At 36.1% G+C, this 26,132-nt stretch overlaps 1 protein-coding gene across 8 annotated transcripts in view; it reads right to left on the reverse strand.

Annotated features, from left to right (window-relative positions):
• Positions 1–26,132, reverse strand: part of lrba (LPS-responsive vesicle trafficking, beach and anchor containing) — a 289,988-nt gene that overhangs the window by 216,397 nt on the left and 47,459 nt on the right. For all 8 annotated transcript variants that reach the window (XM_088910702.1, XM_088910752.1, XM_088910744.1 and 5 more), the window contains exons 9-20: positions 24,886–25,083; positions 23,354–23,487; positions 22,563–22,671; positions 18,018–18,170; positions 16,782–16,950; positions 15,959–16,038; positions 14,656–14,718; positions 12,570–12,667; positions 11,595–11,687; positions 10,029–10,137; positions 8,936–9,017; positions 79–202 (exon numbers count right to left, since the gene is read on the reverse strand). In XM_088910702.1, coding sequence (XP_088766828.1) covers positions 79–202; positions 8,936–9,017; positions 10,029–10,137; positions 11,595–11,687; positions 12,570–12,667; positions 14,656–14,718; positions 15,959–16,038; positions 16,782–16,950; positions 18,018–18,170; positions 22,563–22,671; positions 23,354–23,487; positions 24,886–25,083 — 1,412 coding nt within the window. The remainder of the gene's footprint in view (positions 1–78; positions 203–8,935; positions 9,018–10,028; positions 10,138–11,594; positions 11,688–12,569; positions 12,668–14,655; positions 14,719–15,958; positions 16,039–16,781; positions 16,951–18,017; positions 18,171–22,562; positions 22,672–23,353; positions 23,488–24,885; positions 25,084–26,132) is intronic.

A 26,132-nucleotide genomic window follows, 5' to 3' on the forward strand; every position in this document is an offset into this window, starting at 1 on the left:
CTGTTGCTATCTTGATTCTAAATTTGCCTGGGCAGGAAAAATCAAGTTTTAGTACCCTCTGCCTCCATGAACCCTTACCGCCTGTTGTCTCGGCTGTTATTGAAAATTTTGATCATGTCGGATAAGAAGACTCTGCGCACATCCATGCTCTCTGCACACTGGGGGGAATTCTTCAGCAATGCAGCTATTACCTTCAGGATCTCTGAAACAAGTGGAGGACAACTTTCATTATTTTCCAATCCATTAAATAAACATAAAATGAGCTGCTGCCTTCGAGGTCAATAGATTCAAGAGTATATCTTGCACAGTGGGTACATACTTCCTCTTTGTATATGTGTGCATACAGATGCAGCCATTCAAAATGCGCGGGCGATACCGCATTATTTTACGGTGCGCTGTACGCAGTCTACCGCGAGTTACCGGTAAATACCGCTAGTTACCGTAAATTCTCATATAATACCACAAGCCAAATAATAGTATCCGGAATTTCCGCAAGGTGGAGCTAATTAAGCTCAACCTCTCATGTTTGAGCTGTCGCCATCAAAGTCTTTAACGAAGATATTACTAATAGTATTAATAATGAATGACCTTGGACAAGCTGTAAGTGTAAACTCAAAGTATTGCCCTGGTCCACATTCTTTTTTTCATTGACCGTCTTTGTAAAAGTAACACCACAGCATTTCGCAATCACGCATTTGTTTCCAATCATGCAAAGTACAGTAATTTTTGAGAATCGATTCACCATGCCTTTCACATGCTCATAAAAGAGATTGATTTAGGAACATAAACATATTACCGTATGCAAACTGTACTGTATACAGTATGTATATGTATATTTAATGTCTTAACTGTGCCCGTTTAAGTATTGAATATTTATATGGAATTTTACCACTGAAGGGAAATCTTAGTGCCTGAGCATAAAAAGAATAGGAGCATACTGCAATGCGTGTGAAGGCCATAAACGATATTAATTTTGGAACTTAAACATACAGTATATGGCTGATCTCGGTACTTTAAAGAAAACATACACACCAGTATTCCATTTCTCCCCAAACATTTTAAGCATCGAAGTCTTTAACTAACGTGATACTGGAGTCAACAAGCATACTTTTAGAATTTGATTAAAAGGGAATATAATATGGAATCGCGTATCTAAAGAAATTAATAACGATATAATTATATTCATGTTGCAAAAAAACTGCAACGGACATAAAAACTCCCTTGCTTTTAACAGAGCGTTCCATAATTTCTAACTACGAAAATTATTTAAACTGCGACACTTATCATTCAACCAGAGCTCGAAATATCACAAGGATCCTCTAGAGCACAGAAAAGACTGTATTAAAAGAATCGCGTATCTAAAGAAATTAATAAGATATAATTATATTTGTGTACTGCGACAGGGCTGTGTAAGGCTGTTTCACCTCTCTCTTCATGTGACTCTATTCAAAAGCCATTTAGCAAAGAGGGGATGAGAAGAGTGACAAACTAGTATACAGTACAGTACTTTAGATCTTTTTTTCTGAACCGGGGAAAATCTGATCATGTTTCTCTATAACAATAATAAAAACATTATTTTACATATCACCTTTATGTGATATCACCTTAAGGACAGCACATACAAGGGTTAATTGCACAATGGACCACGCAAAGAAATTTAAAATAGTCTTCTTTAGGTGTGAGGGAGGAGTGGATCGCAGCAGGCATAATCGGCAAATTAGGAAAACAAAGAACAGGACAGGCGAGACATTTATCCAGAGAGCGAGTGATCAGAAAAAGGAACAGCTGTTACGCCCAGGTTTTACGCTCTCTCTCTGCTGAATGAATGAAAGCATTTTATTAAAAACGCGTTTGCGTTTGTCTGGGTATTTACTTTGTAATCTGTGGTTTACATCTACTGTATTGTTTTGAGATGCCACTTTTAAAGGTGATATGTAAAATAAAGTTTTTTATTATTGTTATAGAGAAACATGATCAGATTTTTCCTGGTTCAGAAAAAAGACGATTAAAATCTGTAATCTTTCCACTTGTATGTCATCAGAAAATACAAGAAGTTTCTGCTTTGTGCTAAGACATTAACGAGTACAACCCCCCTCTCTGCGGGAGTGCTGGCTGTGACGAATTAAACCGGTTTTACAGGTATTTTCAAAGTAGGAAGTACAGTACTTACTAGTTAAGAAAGCTAGGCTCCTCAATGAAATCGCTTTAACATGCTAATGCATTGGTGTAACAGTCCGGGCGTGGCAAGCTTCTAATGTCAACTCGACTCGATTGGAAGACAATGAACATATTCTAGCGCTAAATGAATTAATAGCAAACATGGTTTACATAAAAGACATTTTTCCAAGAAAGTTTATAATAATACGATCTATAGTTGAAATCTGAGCCTAAATAAAAAGAAAAAGCATTTTCAGAGAGCAATCACGCTGTGTTTATGTAGAAAAAGCGATTAGGTTTATGAGCAATCTAATTACTTATTCATTTAAAACACTATATAAAATAAAGTTTATTATTAATTTGCTGGACAGAGCGGTGAACATTATTATGGATAAGACAAAGATAACGATCCTGATCAGTTTAGTAATCTGTGTACGCTGTAAGGTTTTTACTTCTTAAACTTTTAAAATACACGTTTCGAATAGAAAGAAATCATCTTCCTGGTACAGTATGTATAGCAAACCAGCACGTCTTTTTTCTCCAATCAGAGGGGTTAGACGCTCGGTTAAAAGCAAAGGAGATTCGTCTGTTATAGTGGACATAAAAACAAGAGTTCGCTGGCATTATATCCTAGAAGACACAGATCGGCGCCAGACCAGGAGAATGCCTGCAGCGTAAAAGAAAATGCCTGATGAACTAGGGATTGGACAGTTTCCAAGTGCTTGTACAATCGATGGAAATGTTCAAATAAATGTGCAAAAGAAATAAAATAATCATTTATTTCTTTATCATATTGGCTAGCTAATGTCCTCTCTTTGCTAGTTAGTGGCTGTGTTTCTGCGTTGGGTAGCAACGGGTGACTGTTCTCAGGCGGAAGATGTAAACAGCTTAATTTTCGTGTTAAATAATTTTTTAAAATTAAAATTCATTCCATACAGCAATCGCATATTTGGGCACCGTTTCATAAAACTTTCATGCTTAAAATGTTTAGGGAGAAATGGAAGACTGATCATGGAATGGAATGGAATGAATGATAAGTGTCGCAGTTTAAATAATTTTCGTAGTTAGAAATTATGAAACGCTCTGTTAAAAGCAAGGGAGTTTTTATGTCCGTTGCAGTAAAAGAAAATGCCTGACAAGTAGGGCTTGGACAGATTCCAAGTGCATTTTTGCAATTTACGTTGCATTGTCCATTGTGCTGCTGTAATACAGTTTAAAATAAGTCTAAACTGTATCAGCTTTATTTATGGGTTGCAATTTAGAAAAAGTAAAAAACCGCACTCAAAATGCAATTTAGAGCTTTCTGGCAAGAGGAGACACCCAAATTAATAATGTAACATGCCACTGTTTGTGCATGAACAAAGATATCAATTTATGTTGCATTTGTCTGATTGTGAATCAAAAAACACATATATTCAAACCCGCGTTTGCGATTTAAATCAAAACGCGATTTAAATCAATATAAATGTTTATATTGTAACCCCTGGTGACTATTCATTGTTATTAAAATGACTTAAATTCGATCATGTTGTGATATTTAGAAATATAAATTTGTTTGGTGCGAGTGAGGTTTTATTTAATCTCTGACCAAGGGAAACGTTTCATTTTTTCAAAGAAATGTTTGTTAAAAAAAAAGTCATGGTTCCACAGTGGGATTCAATCACAGACCGTGTGACATGGGAGTCAGGAACCTAACCCACAGCGCCACCGGCAAGGTCACATGCAGAGTGCTGAAAAAGCACTACAGAAACATTATCAACAGACAATGTACAGCGTGTACTATTCTTGTGTTGCGGTACATGAATATAATTATATCGTTATTAATTTCTTTAGATACGCGATTCCATATTATATTCCCTTTTAATCAAATACTAAAAGTATGCTTGTTGACTCCGGTATCTCGTTAGTTAAAGACTTCAATGCTTAAAATGTTTAGGGAGAAATGGAATACTGGTGTGTATGTTTTCTTTAAAGTACCGAGACCAGCCATATACTGTATGTTTAACTTCCAAAATTAATATCGTTTATGGCCTTCACATGCGTTACAGTATGCTCCTATTCTTTTTATGCTCAGCTACTAAGATTTCCCTTCAGTGGTAAAATTCCATATAAATATTCAATACTACAACGGGCACAGTAAAGACGTTTACTGTAAATCTTTCTACGACAGACCAACGGACCACGAGTGCCCCTGTCGGTCAACCAATCACGTACCGCGCATCATCGTGCGTCACAATGCGCAACACCATAGCCAATTACCTCCGGTACGTGTCTGTACCGCTCACTTTGAATGGCTGCATCTGTACATGTAAAGATCTTTACTGACCCACTGTACTGTTAGGTGACAATGACATATATATATATACACACACACGTTTTATGAAAATTTACAAATGCAACACATTTTCCCCTACATATAATAATTATTTATGCAAGGTTAGCCAAATAACCTATTTTATGTGAGGTTGTCATGTACCTATGAAACTGTTAAGATTTCATGCTTTCCTTTTGCACTCTTCAACACTCCCTAAAGTACAAGCATAGCATCACATTCCTTGTAAGAAATGTGTACTTGTCGGTTTGCCCTTGCAAAGGTGACACATGAATGCCTGAAAGATAGAAGAGCTCACTGGTTACAGCCACACTGCACCACTTCTCCTGGAGGAAAACATCAGAGATCAGGTGATTAACCAAACTAAATTCATAGTTATTCCTTCATCTAGATAAAAATCAGTTCAGGCTCACAGATTGCAAGACCTCTTTTCTCATTAGGTACTTGAACCAACAGTTGCTGCATATAAGTAAGGAATTAAAAGAATGCTATTTTATGCTTTAGATATTATACTGCCTCTGTTGAAAACAATCCCATGTGTGACAAACAAAGCTGTAATGCTCTGTGACCCAAGTAGCAGTGTAAGCTCAAGCCTCCTAGCTGATGCTCAAGCTATCAAGGGAAAATAACATCAACCAGTTTGTTGCCAGTCACAGTCCCTGTTTTAGCAAGTGATTACTGATATCTGGCTTTGAAAAGAATCTGCCAGCAGACGTGATGAGGCTTCCCAGTCCACGTCTACAATATCCCAATGCTTTCTGAATTAACAGTACGTCTAACATAACTGTTCCTACTGTGGCTAATCATGGGCATCTCCAGTTTCTAAGGAACACTCCCAAAGTTTCTGGATCAGATACCGGAGTACTATGAGATCTTGAGAATGGCCAGAGTCCAGGCAAACCAGTGGCTAGACAGATTAAAGAAATGATCTTGTCTTTCTCACATGTTGGTCATGTCTCAAGCACGGCTGTTTTAAAATCAAACATACCAATTTCCTTTTATAAACACTCCACTACATCATGAGGTATTAAAGGGATTATATATTTCTTATAATATTTAAATAACTTTTCTCGTCAGGAGCCCCAAATGGTTTAGTCATGTTTGGTCGTATTTTTTAAAAAGAATTCTGGAGGGCAAATTTTAAGCAATTTCTAAATGTAAATATGTGCCTCTCATTTCAGAGATGAAACACCCCCTCTTCCTCAAACGACTAGATCATTGCACGCCATCCGTTTACAGATCAGTACTGTGCTATTAGTGCTTGTTGTTGTGCATGAACTTTTTGTTTTTGAAGCAGCTATGTAATAGAGCCCAGCCTTCACTAGAGATCACAACATACTGTAATGCATTTGCTTCAATCAGTAAAAGCAAAGAACTTGAATTTAACATTTATAACTTATTTAAAGTTGTCTTAAGAATGTAATTTTTGTAATATTATATTAAAGGGTTTATATCAACCACTATGTAATTGTCATGTTTAAAGCATAAAAAAGAGCCTTAACTCTGTTGTGGTGTGCCTCGATATTTCATCCTATATTGATTAAGTTGTTCTTATACTTTATACATCTTACCCAAGTAACTATTTATATGGTACGTAGACATCCAGTATTTTACAATTTTTTTCATTATAGTCATTTCTGGATATTAAGATTTAAAATATTCTTTATACAATTTTCAGATTTATAGTTACATTACACACTGCTGATAAAGTAAAAGAAGCTATTCAAATAATTATGTTAATCAAAAATATATTAATTAAAATAACTTTCAATAATACAATACATGATAAGTGTAAAAATTACATTTGACAAAATATAAATTCCTTACACTTTACATTTTTATGAGATTCTCTGCATCAGTGAATTCCTACACACACAACAAACTAAGAATCATTGTAAAACACCTGGGTTTGAAATTGAAAATAAAGATGTTTATTGTAAATTTGGTATTGTTTCAATTTAAGTACCCAATCTCAACTTCCTGGAATATTCAGTTACTTTAAACCAAAGAGATGGCGTGTTTTGATCCATTATTTAGACAATGTCAGCATCTATTTGCCTGAGAAGAGGGTTGAGTTTCATTTCTTTGAAAAAGCCTAAATCCAAGCAGTAACTGGTACATTTTTGTTGTTTCAATGCTTTAGTCATTCAAATTATGAGTCACTGAACCTTACTAGTAGAAAATTACCTTTGCATGTATTTAGACTTTTTTTTTTCATTGCGCATTTGGTATAAACTCTTCAAAGGTAATTTAAGTGAAACTATATTTCCTTTGGATTTTTTTAATCAGTCTTACATTGCTAAAGAGTACAATCAGAGACATTTTGAGGCTTCAGTACAGATTAAATCAAGAGGTTTAAAGCACAGAAGAAAAGAGAATGGGACACAGTTCAACATTATAAGCTCATTCCAAAAACACATTTTCCATAACCCACAAATCTCTCAAACATTAAATCTCAATAAGGAACAATGCTCCTAAAATATAGACTCAAAAGGGTATTGGCTGGATATAATTTAAAATGCTTTCCTCTAGTTTTGGGTGGAATAATACAGCTCATATCATTACTGACATAAAATATCAGACCTCAATTTTCATCCAAACCAAACAAATAAGCAAGTAGGTAGTAAAACTAAAGAGAGAGGAAAGCTTGATGTATGATTCAGCACAAGTCCCATTAAACAAAAGAACCTCTATATGAGATGGTTCTACAATATCATAAATTAAATGAGCACAGCACTTCTTGCTCATTACGAAACGTGCTCATAATTATGTGACCCCAGTGCACATGGTAAATAATAGCCTTTGCTCATGCTGTGTTAAATATGAAAAAAGTCACTGCTACTTTTAAGCAGAGGATCTAAGCTTTCCATTTCATTTCCTTAGCTAATAAAAAAAACTAAATGAAACCCAAGACGGGAATTAAAGCAAAGGGCTCTTAGTATGTTTCATAACATTTCTTAATAATTTGTTAAGTCTTGCAAAAAAAATAATCATTAATGTTTTCTTTGGAAGTTAAAATATAGGGACACCATTAAATCTTTCTGAAATACACAAAGAAGAGTTTACATCATACAAAGAGATGTAAATCAGTCAAGTATCTGAAAATGTATCTGAGAAAAAACCTTCTTAAAAAAGAAAATGCAACAGAGAATGTTTTGAAGGCCCTTTGTTGCATATGTTTCTTAAATACTGCCCTAATATTAGTAACTGTACAGTAACGATCTCTGTCCATTCTACCACAAAACTTTGGGAATGTATTAGTATCTTTTCCCCTGTCAGTCCTTATTATCTACAAAGAATATGATGTAGTTTGAGGTCTCCAATTTTTAGTCTAACCTACCCCTTAACACTTTGGTGAGGATAAGATAAAGACAGGCCTGTGAATACATTTCAAAACCTGCTGTTCTTCAGACTCTAGGAAACAAAGCCAGAGACGGAACAAAATTATCATTTTAGAAACATTGAACGTTTACTGTATGGTACCGTTTTACGGCCTCTTGCTCATTTGCAAAAAAAGATTTTTATGTTCTCCCTACTACATGTCTCTTTACTGATTTCTTTGATATGGTGGCATTTGATCTGTGGCTGAAAAATGCATTAAGCTGAGTTCTGGGAAGAATATACCTGGCCTTTAAAATTCGGTCCTTCCTTTATTTCCCCAAGGCCTCTTTTGTTTGCATAGTTATCAGTTTCCCCTGCATGTGTTGACTTGGGTGAACACTGCATGATGTTAATGTCTAGAACAGAATATTGTTCATTCCGAAAAAAATAATTTTGAATTGTTATATACCCTCACCTTCCTAAAGGGCATACAAACTACTAAACCTTCCCTCCTACAACCTCCTTTTAAGTTTGATCTAAATTTTTGTATGGCTCTTTTATCAGTTTGTCTTTGTTCAGAAAGCTGCAGGTTGAGAGGGACTGACCCACTACTTGGGTTAAGTTGTTACACTTCATAATAAACTATAATAAGCTTTTATTAACTCTTTGTAGATAACACATGCACAATATTACCTGTTAATAGACTAGTTACACTGTACTGGTTCTTTGAAGGAAATGGGCTTGAACACAAAACCCCCAGCTCTGTTGCATGATCACTGTAACATTGTGTCTCTGATTACAATGCACTAGAAATATGTCACTAGTGGCGTTTCACTCACACACACTCACTTCATTTGGTAACTTTATTTATACATTTTTGTAACTGATCTATTAATAGTTAATAACTGTATAAAGAAAAATTAATTATATATTTATTATGTATTAAGCGATACATAAGTGTTAGCTAAACTTTATTACTACATCTTATTGTATCATTTGACATTTATTATTGAACTTTTCTGGTGCTACATGGTGCTTTCATGAGATTTCCCCATAATCTTGACCTACCCACATGAACACACACACATTCACCATCATACAGTACAAGTGCAGAGGGAAACTCACGTGGGTTCAGGATCTTTACTGAAGAGTCCGGGTCCGGATGCTGTTTGTGCATGACCTGTGTACAGATCTGCTCTGTGAGGATCTGCAAGGAAAAATAAGAATGAAATCACGAAAAATAAATCACAATGCAATGCTGTTATGCTAGACATTAAATCTTTTCATAAATAAGATTAGTTTATATTTTAACGTAGGGTTAAATAGTGCACTAAGACAAAGCATGAGACAACGATTAAAGGAATTTGTGAATTAAGAACTACACTGTAGATAGAGTAGACTTCACTACTGTATGTTACAAGTAAGAAAATTAAAAAAACATTTTCCTCGCTCGGCAAGTCTCGGGGTGAAAGGGTAACTCATTCACAGCGTGAAATTTCGTGGTCAGAAATTCAGACTCATTTTTTAAAAAGCTTTGCAGGAAATGTACTGTATAAATTATTTACTATGACACACTTCATTATAAGAATAATAAAAGGAAGAACAGGCTTTAAATGTATTTTGAAAAAAATCTAGAAAAATATTTTAACATTTAAGAACAATTAGGTGAAAATAACAAAGAAAATACAGCATTACATATTTCTTGATACACAGTACGGCTGGATGAGATCCTTGGATCAAATGGACTAGAGTGGTATAATGGGCCCTCTAGCAACTGTTCTCTTGGTCTTATGGCTTACTTCAGCCAGAGCCACGAAGGCGGTCTTCACTGGACACGTTATATAATTCCAGAGGCCCACAGATCTTATGAGGTATCATATAAGGACATATAATTCCCCTGATATTAAAACAATTCTTCTGTACTCTGGAGACATCTATAACTTGTTGACTGGTTCGTGTCAACTTGACATAATACTGGTAATACAAGAAATTCTGAAAAAAAAAAAACATCTCAATTTTTCATTTTTTCACCGGGGCTAAGACAATTCCAGTACCATACAAGGTAAGATAACAGAAATATCTTCATACACTACAAACGTTGACCACCTCAGACCGGTGTAACAAAAAGGCAAATGGAAATATTAATTCTGCACAATCTGGCTAAACATCAAACAAACCAAGAAAAAGGACAAAGTAAGCAAAGACGGAGCTGCATTACCTCAAAGAGAACATTGTACGTAGTCATGGTGAATAAGTTTGTTTGGAGCATCAGACGTTCTGAGAGGAGTGAAAATAGACCGTGTCCCAGCATGATTTCTGCCTTTCTCCTGCAATGACAAAAATAACAAGGTTCAGTTATTTTCATTCTAACCTACTCAATGCAAGCAGCATGATGTAAAGAGGGATTAAAGTCACTTGTGACCAATAACCTAACAGGTTCTGTATTTTTTGTAACACCTTGGTTTTCATATTTATGTCATCTCTGTACTAATTCCAGTGTTTTCTATAACCAACTAACTTACTGTAAATGTAAGGATTTTCTACCAGTTAAGAGGCTTCTCAAAAAAAGACTTCAAAGAACCTCCTGTCTTCAAACACAAGTTTAAAAGTGACCCACAGAGAAAGTATTCTGTTCGTTCACCCCTTTTCAGAAGCTGTTTTAATATAGTCCAATAACTTTCACCCCCAAAAAAATAAAATCATATGTGCTGCTCTTAGCAGATATTATGCTTCACTGCTAATATCTAGCTTTACAAGTACCATCAGAAAGTGTTTGCTTCTTCAGGCTCTACCGGTTGAAAAATATTGATCAAAGCTTGAAGATCAAAAAGAACTGAAAAAGATTATTTCAACCAGGTCCTGGACTGCACAGCAAACTAATACAGGCTATAAAGTGGGTTATTTGTTATTAAAGTAGAACAGCTTTCAAGAAGCAAAGCAGTCTATATGGATCCTTTATTAAGTGATATAATTGCTTTTTCCACATTTATGGAACAGTAAATGACTTTGTGCTCTTGTTAAGGAAGCTTAATCTAACAAATGCTGTCTCCTAGGTCTGTAGCTTAAATATATGATTGATAATTAACTGCATTTATAAAGTTTTTTTATCTCCAAGGGTCTAGAAGCACTGTAAACATGAAGTGCACCAGCACCACCCACCTGGGTGGCACGTGCTACTTGTCTGTGCCAGCGGTCTGGCTGCACAGCAGATAAGGTGGAAAAGTGAGATGGGTCAGAACACAGTATAATTTAATTATAAATTATATATTATAATATATAATTTAATTTTAATTAATTATAATAAGTATAATTTAACCAGGACAGGAGTTAACAACCATGCACAAAACCTAATAGACAAACTTTGATTTCTCTAACTGTTCAGAGCGGTCCTTCGACTTACACAATGATTTTTTTTTAACATTATTAGGAGCACAGCTTGACTGAATTACATGTGCGGTACTAAAGAAACAGAGCTGCAAATGCATGTTGGTTTAGTAATATGAAGGCAAATTATTCCCGCTGCTTTAGTTGCACAGTTTTAATTACTGGCAGCATCAACCAAAAATATCCTATGCTGACACAGTTCTGAAAACGGAATGTGAAACGTCTTATTATGGAAGAAGATTAGAATAACTACACGCTGAAAAGTAGAAAGAAGAAAAATACCTTATTAAGTAATTGACTTTAAAATCTAAAAACACTGATATGAAGCATTTTGCTATTGGTTGATTTTACCAAAGTGCTAAAAAGGAATCCTAAAAAATAAACAAGATTGAATACTCACTTAGGACCCAAATGCTTTAGAAAGTAGCCCGTAACTTTCAAAGCCTGCACTCGAATTCCTTCGCTTTTGGATGCAAGCAGTTTATAAATGACTCTACAGGGTAGGAAACAAAAATACATTTAGATGCAGTACAGAAGGTGAAAAGTAATACTAAAAGATACCATAAGCAAGCTGATTTTCTTCTTGTTAATGTTTTTTTAATGATACAAATCCTATAACAAAGAACATTTTGACATTTATGGTAGAACACCTGTGTTTTTTAAGCCTGAATAGAAAGTGAGAATATTTTGTGTTACACTCAATAGATAAATTAAAATGTTACTTCATTGTCCTACATAAATTATGAAACATTAAATTCTTGAAATCATCATGATATTCTAACAGTCCTTTGAGACACTAGCTTTTAACAACACTGTCCTGAAAATTTGCTCACCTTTACTACACTTTTGCTCTCTCCAAAGCCTTCATTTTGATGCAAATATTAATATAGGAAAAAGGTTTCACAATTTTCAAGCACCATCTTTGACTTTCTTTGATAGAATTATATCAGAGAGGAAATTCCTGCAGTACAGCAGGAGCAGTGGCAGGTCATTCATAAAATGTTACTTTATACTATTAACAATCTTCATACCAAGGTTAGGTCAGAAGACAAAACCAAGATTGTTGGATTTGGAGTAAAATGTGTAATTCTAACTCTTTGGCAACTAAACAAAGATAATGAGGCTTAGAATATTAGATTTGTTACAAAACAGTAAATAAATCATGAAGGAAGCCTAATTCAAATACTTCCCAGATTAAGCAGGCCTGGTCTGTGCAGCTGATGAAAATGAAGAATATGTACTGGCTCTCGTGAACCACTTTTATGGTCTTGGAAGAGTCAGTTTTACACAGCTGATATCAGTGTTTTAATATCAAGCCAGGCGCATTCATTACACGATGCTGTGACATAACAGGGCCTGGGTTCAGGAACCTCACCGTATTCCATTGCGCTGATCAAAGGCAGGGACCATGGAGCCAGGATGCTCTGCCATCAAGGCAACCAACAGCTGCAGCACATCCATTAAATTGTCATCCTGGCAAAACAAACGCAAAAGAAACCCATTAGCATTATTACTGTCCTGATAAACACTCTGTTAATATGTGTTCAATTAGCACTTCCTGTACAATTCCATCATGACGTTGCATAGAGGCAAACCAACACTTGGATAAACAGGCGTAATGTTGTTATTCAAGCATCAAGGACATAAATGAACAGCATCTGACACACAGAAAGTACATCGCATTGGTAATTAAACTTGATTGATCAGTAGAAGGGCGGCACAGTGGCGCAGTGGTAGGCATTGCTGCCTCGCAGTGCTGGGGCCCTGGGTTCAATTTTAGACCAGGGGTGTTATAAGCATGTAGTTAGTATGTTCTTTCACTGTTCACATGTGTTTCCTCTGGATGCTCCTGTTTCAACAGTCCAGAGAGATACTGGCAGGTTAACTGGCTTCTGTAAAACCGGGCCCAGTGTGTGTGTCTGTGTGTGCCCTGTGATGGACTGTTGTCCCACCCAGGGTGTACCCTGCCTTGTGCCGGCTGCTTGCCGGGATAGGCTCCGGCTTCCTCCATGACTCTGTTTTGGTTAAAGCAGTTAGAAAATGGATGGATGGATGATTAATAGACTCTTAACCTCACACAACCAAAGACTAATTACTATAAGCATACTTCTTCCTCTGTATACTTATTTTAGTTAATATCTAATTACTACAAATTGATAAACAATTAAAAATTTGTTTAAATTTGTTGTTTAAATTGTTTGAAAAAAGAGGCTGCTTCAGAACATAATAAATTAAGAAAGACAGCCGTTAAACGTGAAAACACGAGTCCAGGGCCATCCCCATCATCAACCACATGAAAACAATATGCACATAACTGTTGTTTTTCTAATTGAATTATATCTAATTGCATATTTTTATTAAACACAAAGTGTGAATATGATTAAAAAATCAACTATACATTAAAAACCCTACATCAACTGCAGAGCAAGGAAACAGACAATTGTGCAAACTAATTCAATGACAAACTAATTGGTTCTATAAAATACTTTCTTGAAATCATTGTGTCTATTCTAGGAAGATATTTACCAAAATGCACTGATTCTTTGATTTTCCTAATGATTAATCAAGTTTATTCTACAATTAGATGACAAAAGGTTTTTGAACTGAAGCGACAGGAGGGCGGAGCAGTGGCTAAGGATCTGCGCCTGTAGCTGGAAGGTTGCCGGTTCAAATCCTGTGGCCGACAGAGGAATCCTACTGAGTAAGGCCTTTAACCCCAACTGCTCCAAGGGCGCTGTGCCAAGGCTGACCCTGCGCTCTGACCCCAAGCTTCTCTCCCTGTCTGTGTGTCTGTGTCTCATGGAGAGCAAGCTGGGGTATGCGAAAAGACAAATTCCTAATGCAAGAAATTGTAGATGGCCAATAAAGTGATCTGATCTGTATACAGTTAAAAACGATGGCAAGAGTGCCATCTAGTGGTAAGAGAGCTGTAGAAAGGCTGGAGTGTGAAGGATGTCATAGTGCAGAAATCAAATCAAAGCTTATCAAATGCACAACAATACAGCGTGCAGCAGTAGTTGCTGGCAATTAAATGTCTTTTCTGCGATCTCACAAAAATCACAAGAATCACAAAATCCAGGAAAACTGCAGACATACTGGAAAGGAGGCAGTTTAACTTCCCAATAGGAATTATATATAGAAAAGTGCAGACAAATTCAGCTTATAGTAATACTATTCTCATGTAATTATGGACAAGAAGAGGTAAAATAGGAAAAAAAGATTAGTTAAACATAAATTGAGAATTTTCTTACCATTTCAGAGATTAAAAGTCATACATTTCACTTATAAGACTTTAAAAGTTTTATTTAAGCTCTTATGGAGAGAAGAAATGTTGAAATAGCTTCTCAAATTGGAAGAATGTTAATTCTTAGTATGTTGTTTGAGTAACATACTAGAACCAGTAAGACTGCATTCCCACTACACAGATTTATAACAATTTGGTTGTAATTTATTTTTATTACCTCATGCATTGTAAGAAGGTAGTTGAGAATACTCTGGAGTTCATCTTCCTTCACTCCATAATCCTAACAGAGAAACAGAAAAAAAAAGTTAAAAACAGGAATAAAAGAAAACCCAGTCTTGCTTTAGGAGCAGTAAGCAGTACTATCCACAGCAGTATACTCACATTAACAGAAAACAAAGAAAAAATCAAGAATACCAGTCCAGCATGGGAGAGACTGCCAAACTTTAACCCGAGACATTAGAAACCCCATAAAGCATTTTAATCGCAACTTGGACATAGCAAGGGAAAATATCTAATGTTTTGTGAAAACAATACAACTTGCCCACCAAAATTTTCTTTCAAGGACACTTTGAATTTTCCTTTACATTGCCTTTTGAAAACGATAACCCTGAGACTCCCATTTTCAAGGCCCCACGAAGCAGCTGCAGTTACTGTTCAAGTACAACTGAATCTGTTTTTCCAGCCATCTCAAGAACATCTCGTCGAGAAGCCAGACTATGAAAGTGCTGAAACGATATCCCAGAGGCCAATCCGCAAGACAGGGCCCACACTTCAAAATCATCACGTTGCCCTGCCAAAGCAGGAGAATGACCGACTGATCCCTGCTTGCGTCTAACAACGAACAGCCAAGGGTGTCTGCAGAGATGTTAGCCAACAGCTATTCCCAGTTCTGGACTTTTCAGTGCAGTCCTGATGACCTGACCACATATTCCAGGTGAATACCAGAATCCACGCAGAATAGCAGTTATTTAGAACAATTTAAATTTAATTTTTCTACAGAATGCACAGCACCACAGATTAAACAATTTCTAAGACGAAAACACATACTTAACAGAGATGTAATTCCTTGTGTCCTGTCGCTCTTCATTTTATTAAACAGTTTAGCAATCAGCTGAAGTCTATTTTCTTAATGCCCACAATTATACAGATTGTCCAAAATACATATTTAAGTCATAGGATATGAATTTTATTTGTTGTATATATTAAGAATTAAGAGATATTTCTGAACTTATTCCACGCCTATGCTACAGAAAAAAGCAACTGCAAAGCTTGCAGTTTTGTTCTTGATTTAGACAGAGCATTGATTTCTTTTTATGCAGCAGAAATGGATAAAGATGTGTCTTCACCAGCAAAAAGGACATAAGGGCTGCCTCAATTATCAGTAATCTAAAGGATGTTATTAGAAACACAGAAGGGGCTGCAGAGACATTTCAAGGAAAACAGGCCAAAACATACAAAGCATTTGAAAGGAATCCCAGATTTCACAAGCGGCTTGACTTGTCCAAATGTTTTAAACTCACCTTCATTATTAACTGTTTGACAAACAACAACAGGAATGCTCGCAAAGAAAGGATCTCCTTCTGGCTGGGTCTCGGTCCATCTAAACAGATAAAATTGAATCAGTAGGCCTGCCACAGTGAATATTTTTTATTTCAAACACGTTGCTATAAATCCATACATCAGGTCATTGGCAACAAATTATTTATTTTATGTTGAAAGAGTAAATAACCTTTTATTATTAAGTATGAATATTTAACTGTGCAATCAACAAGTGACAACTTTTCTTTCAGGTTTAAGTTTTGAAAATTTTATTTTGGTTGTATTTTTAAGAGTAAAAACATTAACGCTGACTTTAGAGCAAAATAAACACAATGGAGCTCAATAGTGTGAAACTTTGTGACACAAAATGGGACTCTTCTGATCAAAGTATCAGCCACTTGTAGCCAGAGCCACATCATCCACCAAAGTTTCACAGGCTACTAGATATGCATCAGGAGTATAAGAAAACCACAATGATTTTATTTGCAAAGCAATACTGTAAAATCAATCAATAAGCGAAGATGAAGCCTGTTAATCAGAGTCAAAAAGTATAGTCAGATTTTCTTAAGAAACTGGCTATTTTCAGAAACATGACAACACCGGAAATCTCATAAATACAGTATATATTTCATTTTTTTGTGGGTGGCTGTCCTATGATAGAGTTATAATTTACGCATTTCCAGTTGGTGAGGTGGGGAGTCTTAAATCTAAGTGTAAATTAACGATGCACAAAAAGAACCTGACACCGTTATGTGCCATGGAAAGGACATTGAGAGCAGTAACCAAAAACAGATGCACATTTACCCAAGCCTTTAGGTGTGACTCCACTGCGGTCTTGTGGATTCACAACCCAGTAGTAGTATTTCAGAGTATGCATAATCTGCAGGACGGTCCCGACTCTGCGGATTGCATTGTAGATGGTAACAGTGCTGATGAACTCAGTGGAGAGATAGGTGTACAGTGTCAGCTGCACCTGTACATACCAAACAGGGAGGGAGGACAAAAGTTTGCAGATGTCACAGATCTAAACATCCATTCAAACCTCAGTATTCGTGACAATTAAGTATCTTGAAGCTCCCGTGAATGAATTTGAAAACTTCAACTGAACTTAATTCCTTATGGAGAAAATAGCATATGGTTCTGCGACTCACAAAACAAGCATTTTTCTGCTTGTCAGTATTAGTCATTATTGGTAGTAAGTAGTAATTATTGGTATTTATAATGAAAATGAGTACTGGAATCTTTAAAAACCACTGTTTCCCCCCTATAATTTGAGAAAGGTGCAACATATTAAATCCTTATATTATAAATTACCCTGTATTAGAGCAAATTTTTTGCAATCCTCATATGTTTTACATCTTACCTTACTATAATAATTGCATAGCTAATATACTGTAATAAAGTTTATTACATCACGGTAATAACTGACTAGAAAGTAAATTAAGTGTACTCGCGCCCTTCCCACTCAACCTATTCTACTACTCCCCGCGATTTGTATATTTTCTTTTATCATTTTCTGAGACACACAAGAACTATGACTGTGGTAACTTAGGAGGCCACAGAGTTTTTTTATTTGTTAATGTTTCTTTGTTTCACAGCACAACGAGTCACATACCAGGTATGACTAAATAACAAATAACTAAAGCACAATCCATGATGCACTGGTACCTAAACCTTAACAAAACTAGCAAGCAAATCGCGCAAGATAGAGCAGTAGCTTACAAAAATGAACCATGCAAATATACCAGGCATTATGAATGTGCAAACCTTTTAAAAGATTTAGGTGATTCCATATAATTAAAGTATTTAGCATAAGTGGTCTCTAATTTGACATGACAAAATCCTGTACTTCTAAATAAAATTGTTAGTTGGAAACATCTGTACTAAACAAGAGAAAACTGAGCAAGGCGTTTGTTTTGGAATATGTACATAATACAAAAAAGATACTGTACATTTAGTCAAGATAACCTAAATTTTCTTTTTGAAAACTATCATGTATAGGCAGATGTATAAAATAAACTTTCAGTGCAGTAACTGTACCTTAGCTGGGGCATGTATCCAGATAGCAGGGTTGAACAGGATGTGATCACATAGCTGTTTTAGCAAGAGGACGCCATTCTGCAAGTTACTCAGGTACCTGGCAAAGGCCAAGAATAACTCCAGCACAGGTCGGGTGGCATGTGCTTTGGAAGCCTGTAAAAAAACAGAACAGAAAAGAGGACTGATGGCAGACAAAACAAGACAGAAATGAATTTCCCAGTATTTGACATACAAATTCCACAACAGAATCTATATTCTGTGGGTTATTATTAAGTAGCGCAGACTAACTCCTGACATAATGATCATTCTTATTCTTGTTTAGAATAAGTATACAGCTGTCTCTAAAACTAGTACAATACATAGATCTCTACTTAAAAGGAGTCAGTTGCGCAACTAGAAAAAATAATCAAGAAACTCATTTGCAATAATGAGCGAAAACAGCACCTTACTAGTATAGATATTTTTAGGAACTCCTTTTAATCCATCCTCTGCTTTTTATAATAACCTCTTTGGCTGCAGACTTACAAATTCATCAACTACTAATGATAAAACTCTCAAATACTTTGAGCTCCCAAAATTCCACGAATACATTTCTTAATATAATAATTAAAAATATTTTGTGCTTAAAAAAAACACATATAATGAATGCTGCACAGGGCTGCAAAAAATTACTGTTGAAAAAACCTCTCCTGAAGATAGGTTCCTTCAGATTTATATGAAGAACCAATTAAATGTATAGCCAAATGAGCACTATTCATAGTAAGTGTGTAATCAGCCTCAAATGAATGGAAATATTGTATGTTTGAGATTAGCTGGAGATTAACAAAATTAATCCAGATATTAATTAATTTATCTATTAATCTCTGTTTGTATTTTCAAAAGAATAGACATTGTCTTAAGTGCAGTTGTTTATGTCCTTGAGTCAGGAATGAGGACAAAGAAACAAATGATCAAAAGTATGGTACTAATTGTTAACTCAGGCTAAACTAATTCTCTGTTTTAATCTTTGCATTACCTTCTTGGTACATAAATATTTAGTGACCAAACTATTCTGGGCGAGGTCAACGAGCCAGGAAATGCCAGAATAAATAGGATGCAACACAGAGAAACCAAGCAAAGAACGGGAAAGGGTCACAGAGAGGGAGACTGAAGGAAAGGATCTGGAGTGTGAGAAAGGAACCTCTCTGTACAGACTATGAAAACAGATCCCGATCCTCTCCAGGTAACCTGAACACTGAAAGAGTATTGGACTTCAAATTTTAGTTGCAAGGAACTTCTTGACCTATGCATTTGTGGAAATATTTAAATCCAAACTGCTGGAACCATCAGGCTAGAAGAAATCTCTCCTTGTATAGCGATGCTCTAATCTTGTATCATGAAAGAGGTTCCCATTTGGTGACTATCCATTTTACTGTGATTTAGTCTTTATATTAGATCTTGTTTATTAGGACACAGGTTCCGTCCTTGCTCTTATGCAGCTTAAACTTCAATTACAGGAAGAACTCTAAAAATGCACTGCCTACAAAAAACAGAACCTGATACAAATATTTGTCCCATTTAAGCTTGCCGCATATTACTGTTTTATCCAGATGTGCAGGAAGAAGAAACCATGTGCAGTGATACATAATGGGGTGAAACTGCCATTAACATTTAGGCTTGCATAGCGGGCTGGGACAGAAACTGATTTTGATTTGATAACCATTTTAAAATTGTATCAGCCCCTCTATTTATTTTTTACACAAAACAAATCTGTAAAAGCGTATGTGCAAGGCTTTGCACATTTCCAGGATTACACACTACAGTATATACTGTACCATCCAGCATGAGCCGCTTTTCTACAATTGCTCTACGCAAGTAAGTTCCATTTCGGGTTTGAGTCCCTGCATCAAAGCTGAGCACCAATGCTGTTTCACAGTAGGTCATTCCAGAAGACAGAAGGCAGCCCTGCAGCAGGCATTGTGACATTTTGGACAGGCAGCTTACAGGTTTTCCTACATAAAGCACTCTCTTAACAGCAAGATCCACTGACATCACCTCAAGTCACTCCTGGGGGGTGGTGATCAACCAAGTAAAACTGATTGGCACATGTGCCGTCGCTGGAATTGAGTGAGCCCCCACCTACTCAGGCTGGAGAAGCGCACAGATACACGAGCACCTGACACCATACAGCAGGTGAAAAACAAATATCATTTTGGAAGGACTGAAAAGGAAAAAGAAACTGGGTAATTTCCCAACTGTAATTTGTAAATGAGATGCTTACATGGACCAGGTTACGTTATTGTGAGGTGTTTCTACAGTAAATCAGTAAAAGTAATTATGGTTAAACTGCCTCAATGAATTACTTTATAAAAAAAAACAAAGGTAAGTCTATACAAAAAAGCATGGGCACGTCCTAAATTAGAGAAATCAATCAAATAACCATTTTCCAAAATTCTGAGATTTTAAGAAGAGATATCGACAGAAACCAGTAAAGCAATTTGTGACCCAAAACAAATGACAACTGTTTAAAAACTGATACAGGCTGAAAAACAGTGGAGACAGATGTATCATGTGTAGTTTCATCAGTTTCAATCCAATATTATTGAAGATCCACTTAGTGGATTTACTTTTGCATAATAGCATGTAGGTATCATTTAGTTGCTCTTTACAGATAATTTAGGACCATATCCCTTCACGTCTACTGCTTTACGAAAACTATAACTACTGTATTTTAAACATTAATATAAAAGTTAAATTTACTTTTATACATATATTGCCATCTTGCTTTCAGACAGTGGCTCCAATTTGGGCCATGAACCATTTCTCAAAACAGGTTCACTGCATAAGTCATGGTATGACCACAAGGTCTTGTGACTGTCGTGACAACTCATTACCATAATACAGGACAACCTTATTATAGTGTGAAAATACACCCCTAGTAGACATGGACCTCCAAAAGGACAGAAAAATGAGTAACACCATAATAAGATGGAAAATATACTAACACTGTACTAAAGATCACTCAGTATAGAAGCAACCAGAATAATCTGGGTTTATCCTCTCTGAGCGTATTCACTAGGAATGTATCACACCTGACCTCTTCATTCTGGACAAATGTACGACAGCTATGGAAATGGAAATGTTCTTTGTTTTTTACATTGCTTTCATTTTGATAGTCAACATGACTGTCATGATTAGCATGTAGTGCAATCATTGTACTATAAGATCCATCTCAGGCAGAAGCTTAAGAAATAAGTATTGGCTTGATAATGATAAGCATTAATATGAGGAGGCTTCCTGCACTAGAGCTGTATTAAAATTCTACAAAGACTAAAGATATAAACACCACATATATAGATCCTCTATACATAAAAGTTTCTCAGTATGGAGATCTATCAAATATTATGACTGACATTTTTTATTTTTTAAAAAAAAATTAGATTGGAAGCTATAAATGACATGGTGTCTACATACAGGACATAAATTTCAAGAATTGCATAATTATATCTGTGGCTTTAAAAATTAACTGCAATGTAAACTGTAGTAAACTTCCCTTTCTCCGTCATTTCTTTTGAAGTACTACAGTATATGCCAACTGCTGACCTAAAATGGATGAAGAACAGAAAACAACCATATCTGGCATCCAGCTTACAGAAGCAAAATCTCATCACAAAGACAGGCTCTCCTATTTCAACTTTGTTTTTGTGTACATAGGAAATGAGGGTGATCTGTAATTTTGGATTTACAGCTATTTAACAGCATGTTTATGTAGTGGCCTTTGCCGTTACTGCACTCTATTTAAGACAACATGTCGCTCTTGCCTTCAGACAGTCCTTAATGAGAAAAACGTGATTCTGTTTTTGGACTGCAGAATACTTTATTAACAGTTACTAAGGAATGTGTTTATAATGCTTTGGCCTACAACAATGTTTACATTTAGAGCAAATACAGTTAAATAGTGTTGCAGTGAAGCTTTTAGGATCTTGCACAGGCAGTTATTTGAATTCTTGTAAGAAACATTTCTTTTTAAAATAGGTTTTATTTTTTAAACAGCCTTATCATAGGTGTGTTGTCACTTTTACTGCACCTTAACATTGGTTTTATTGTTAAAATGTTTTTAGAATTTTTTTAACCCGCTTTGCAAAATCTTCAACAAAGTACCAGTCTTGCAAAGACAGGCATAATTTAAGAACCCGCATTCCTTTTCTCTTTTCAAAATAAGCAGACAGGAAACAAGTAGTGATCATTTTTATATACGTGTCAGTTTGTTTCTCCACCTGAAGCCAGTTTCAGTTTTAAAGACTTTGTGAACACATTTTGACAGTTTTCTATTGTTAAATCACATCATTCTTACTCAACCAAACTAAATCTATAATACATAACTAAAAGTTATATGGAAATTAAGACTTTTTAGGTGAAAACAGTGGTTCATTACAGGATGCTGGTTCAATGTTGTGCTATCTTGGGAGTCTGGTGCAAGAGTTCGGGGAAACACTGCTTTAGTCTTTCTTCTTTGAAGCGGTTAACAAGAACATCAGTGGTGTAAATGGCTGAGGTGTTCTTTACCTTCTCCAAACTGTACCCAATTACTAGAAATCCCTTGGAGGCAAGGACTTGTTCTTGCATGGCCACAGAGTTCTTCAGCAGCTCCATGACAAATGACAGCAGAGTGCAGCTAGGTAAAGACAATAAAGAGAAGCCAATCAATGAATTTGAAACTCAGCTCTGTGGAAGAATGAAAATTGACTACTTAGCCAGTGCTACGCTAGACTAGCACATCATGGTCTATGGCAGATGTGGAACAAATTGTGTTGGTGTTAAACTAGACTGTCACTTTGATTCCCTCTGTGGAGAGACCTGGTTTTCGTTTCTAAAAACAGAATTTTGAAGAATAAATCTGCAGAGCAGTTCTCCTCCTAAGATGTGGGTTACCTACTTTGAAATGAATAAGATAGACCTCTATCTTACTCGGATAGAGAACTGAATTCCAAAATCTGCTATGTCCATACTGAACCAGCAGAAAAAAAAGGAATTTGCATTTTGATTCAAGACTACAACGTGCAAAGGAAATATGGTTTTTGGTTTTCTGTATTTTTAGCTGATTCCAGTAAGAATTCAAATAATCTAAAGAAATTAGTCCATGTCAATTATAAAAAGAATGTTTAAATGCATAAACTGGTTTTATCAATAGGTACCATCATTGAACAATTAAAATCTTATGAGGAAAGCTGAGCCTTACTTTTATATTGGAAGTACAACTTTCCAAAAAAAAAACATGCATTGATTTGACAAGGCAGTACAAGGAAGGAGGAGAGTCATTCACATGGTGGTGTGTAAGCATTAAACTGGGCTGTTACCAGACTGTGGTGTCCACTTCCTCACTACCGTGCTGGAGGTAGTCGAGCTGTGCAAACAGAGGGAAAAGAACCTGCACTCCTCCAATGGAATGGATCGCACTCTGAACTGAATGCGTGACCACTGCTTTGACATCCTGTTAACAAAACACCTCAGATCAGAAATACCTTCCACGGCAAAACACTACCCCCAGTTCCCGAGTATTAAAACGGAACAAAGATCATGAGGTTTTGATAGTAACATTGAATAAAGTCTTGGTTCTTTACAAAATGGGACACAGAAAATTAATTCTGCAATTAAAATGCTTTTTAACTCGGAGACGTTTTTGAATGATACTTCCAAAAGTGAGTTTTGGGTCGTTCATAACATTTTACAAGGTATCTTCTCTAAGTATGAAATAGAATTGAACTTTTTTTCAGAATGTAATTGTGACAAAAATATGGATTATATAGTACATAAAGCACCTTTTCAGAAATACTGCAGAGACAAAAAAGAACACAAGCCCTGCAGTGGAAATACCATTCTTATGCAAACTATAAAATAACCATTTACAAAGAATCTATTTAAACTAATTCTAAACATAATTTAGTATTTTATCTGATTTTTGATAATTCTTGTTACTATTATTATTATTGTTATTATTACAAGAAAAGTTTACATTTCTTGTGACAAATCAAACACCTTAAAATGATAACTTGTCAGCAGCACCGGAGAGCTGTTTTGAAGTTTCTGAAGCTGTAATACTGGTTCACCTGAGCTGAGCTTTACTTTGTGTTACATGGTATACTGTAAATCAAAAGAATTACATCTGACTAATCTGCTATGTGCAAGAAAATGACGTACAAAGATCCTATAGAGGAAAACACTAACTATAAAATTAATGCTCGAATATCTTAAACCCAGGTTAATCATTTAGTTATGAAAACAAATGAAAACCCTGCAAGACAAGACTGCTACATAAAAGCATTCAGAACACCTAATGGGCTTTCACTCTGGAATGAGATGCAGTTGTAGAACATCATTATTTGGTAACAGATGCTAAAATGATTTAACATAGAAAAACCGTTATGGAGTACAGTATCCTTTTGCTCTAAGGTTTACAGTATATAATAGCACAAGTCCTCCTTTTTGCAATCGTCTTTGTATCCAACTCTAAAGGCACAAAATGTCACTCCTTGTATTATGTCACAAATGTCACGTGTTTGTTCTTCTAGAAATCACGTTTAGGTCAGTTTTAAGCTTCCAAATCTGCTCCAATCACTCGAAAACACCTTGTGAATTAAAGTACACTGTATAAAAAACATGTACACCAGAAAAGTGAAGTCATTTGCACTTGCTATTGTTTTTAATTACATGCACCTTCCGAATCATCTTCCTTCCATCCTCATCATGTCAATAACATTCTGCTGAAACATGACAGCATCTCCGTCAGAGGATTCAGATCCGCCAAAGCATAAATGTTTACAGAAACCCAATAATGATTCCATTTCAACAGGGATTCCAACCGAGATCAAGCAGCACACGAAGACTTTACCTGCAGCATAAGGGCATGAGGCGAATGCACAAAAATTGAGGGGTTGTCCTTGGGGGAAGACTCCAGGCAAAGCTGGGCATCTGTAGCTCTGGGATTGTACATGAATGCAATGGTACTGGACAGCTTCCCCTCGTAGAGCAACATCTTATGGTGCTCAGCAAACAGAAGGTCACTCTCTGCCTTGTACTTGAAAGTGCCCTGGAAAAAGAAACCAAGTAAAAGTCAATGATTAAGCTTTCAACTAGAGGTGACTACCTTCATAAAATGGTAGACTTTGTTTTTTTAATATCAGTACTTTCAGGGATTAAAATCAAAAGTTCACTTTGACAAAAATAAGAAATATAAATATGTACACTGTATTTAATATTTAGTATTTTTTGGAAAATGTACCACATTTTTGTAGATCTGATATAAAATGTATTTTGTATGTATGACAGTAGAACAATGTAGTTCAGGTGGGGAGCTGCGCCAGCATGCGTAGGCTGCAAAGGAACAAATAATAGGTTTATTCCACGCTGAAAAAAAGAAGAAAGAAAACAGCTTTCAGCCGTGAGGCCTTCTTCAGGTATGAGAAAGACAGGGCAGTAAGAAAAGGTAATGTAACGGGAGAACAAAAGCTGGGAGAGAGGAGGAGCGAGAGGCGGGAGCAGGGGACAGAAAGAGAGGCCAATCAAGAGGTGTGAAGTCAGGATAGGTGAAGAGAGGTGTGAAATGAAACCTACAATTAATTGCGAGAATTTAGAAGAAAAGCAGTCTTTCATTAAGAGAAGGCGGAAGGTGTGATCTTAGCTGCAGGATAATTTTGGTTTCGGTGGTCTTTCTGATGTATGAGTTCGGAAAACTGTCTTTGAGAACACAGACAGAAAGATTAGAGTGGTCATGGCCATCAGAGGTGAAATGAGAGACAATGGGCTTGGAGAGATCTTTAATCTTCACAGCCCTAACATGTTCTCTGAAGCAGTCTAGTTGTCTCCTTCCTGTTTCTCCAATGTAGATGGCTGGGCATTTACTGCAAGATATATAGTAAATAAGGTTGCTGGAGGTACAAGATGCCATCTGAGTGATCCGGAATTGTCCTGAGGGGCCTTGAATGAGTGTGGTGTTAGAGGTGATACAGCGAGCTCTGTTGCAAGGGAAAGTGCCTGGTGTGGATGGTTGCTGAGGGCGGTCAAGGGAGCTGTGAACAAGAAGGTTATGCAGATTAGATGATGGGGCGGTCAGAAAAGAGGGCCCCAATTGAGGGATCA

This window comes from Atractosteus spatula, chromosome 1 (assembly GCF_055471065.1).
Source record: "Atractosteus spatula isolate fAtrSpa1 chromosome 1, fAtrSpa1.hap1, whole genome shotgun sequence".
Classification (NCBI taxonomy): Eukaryota; Metazoa; Chordata; class Actinopteri; order Semionotiformes; family Lepisosteidae; genus Atractosteus; species Atractosteus spatula.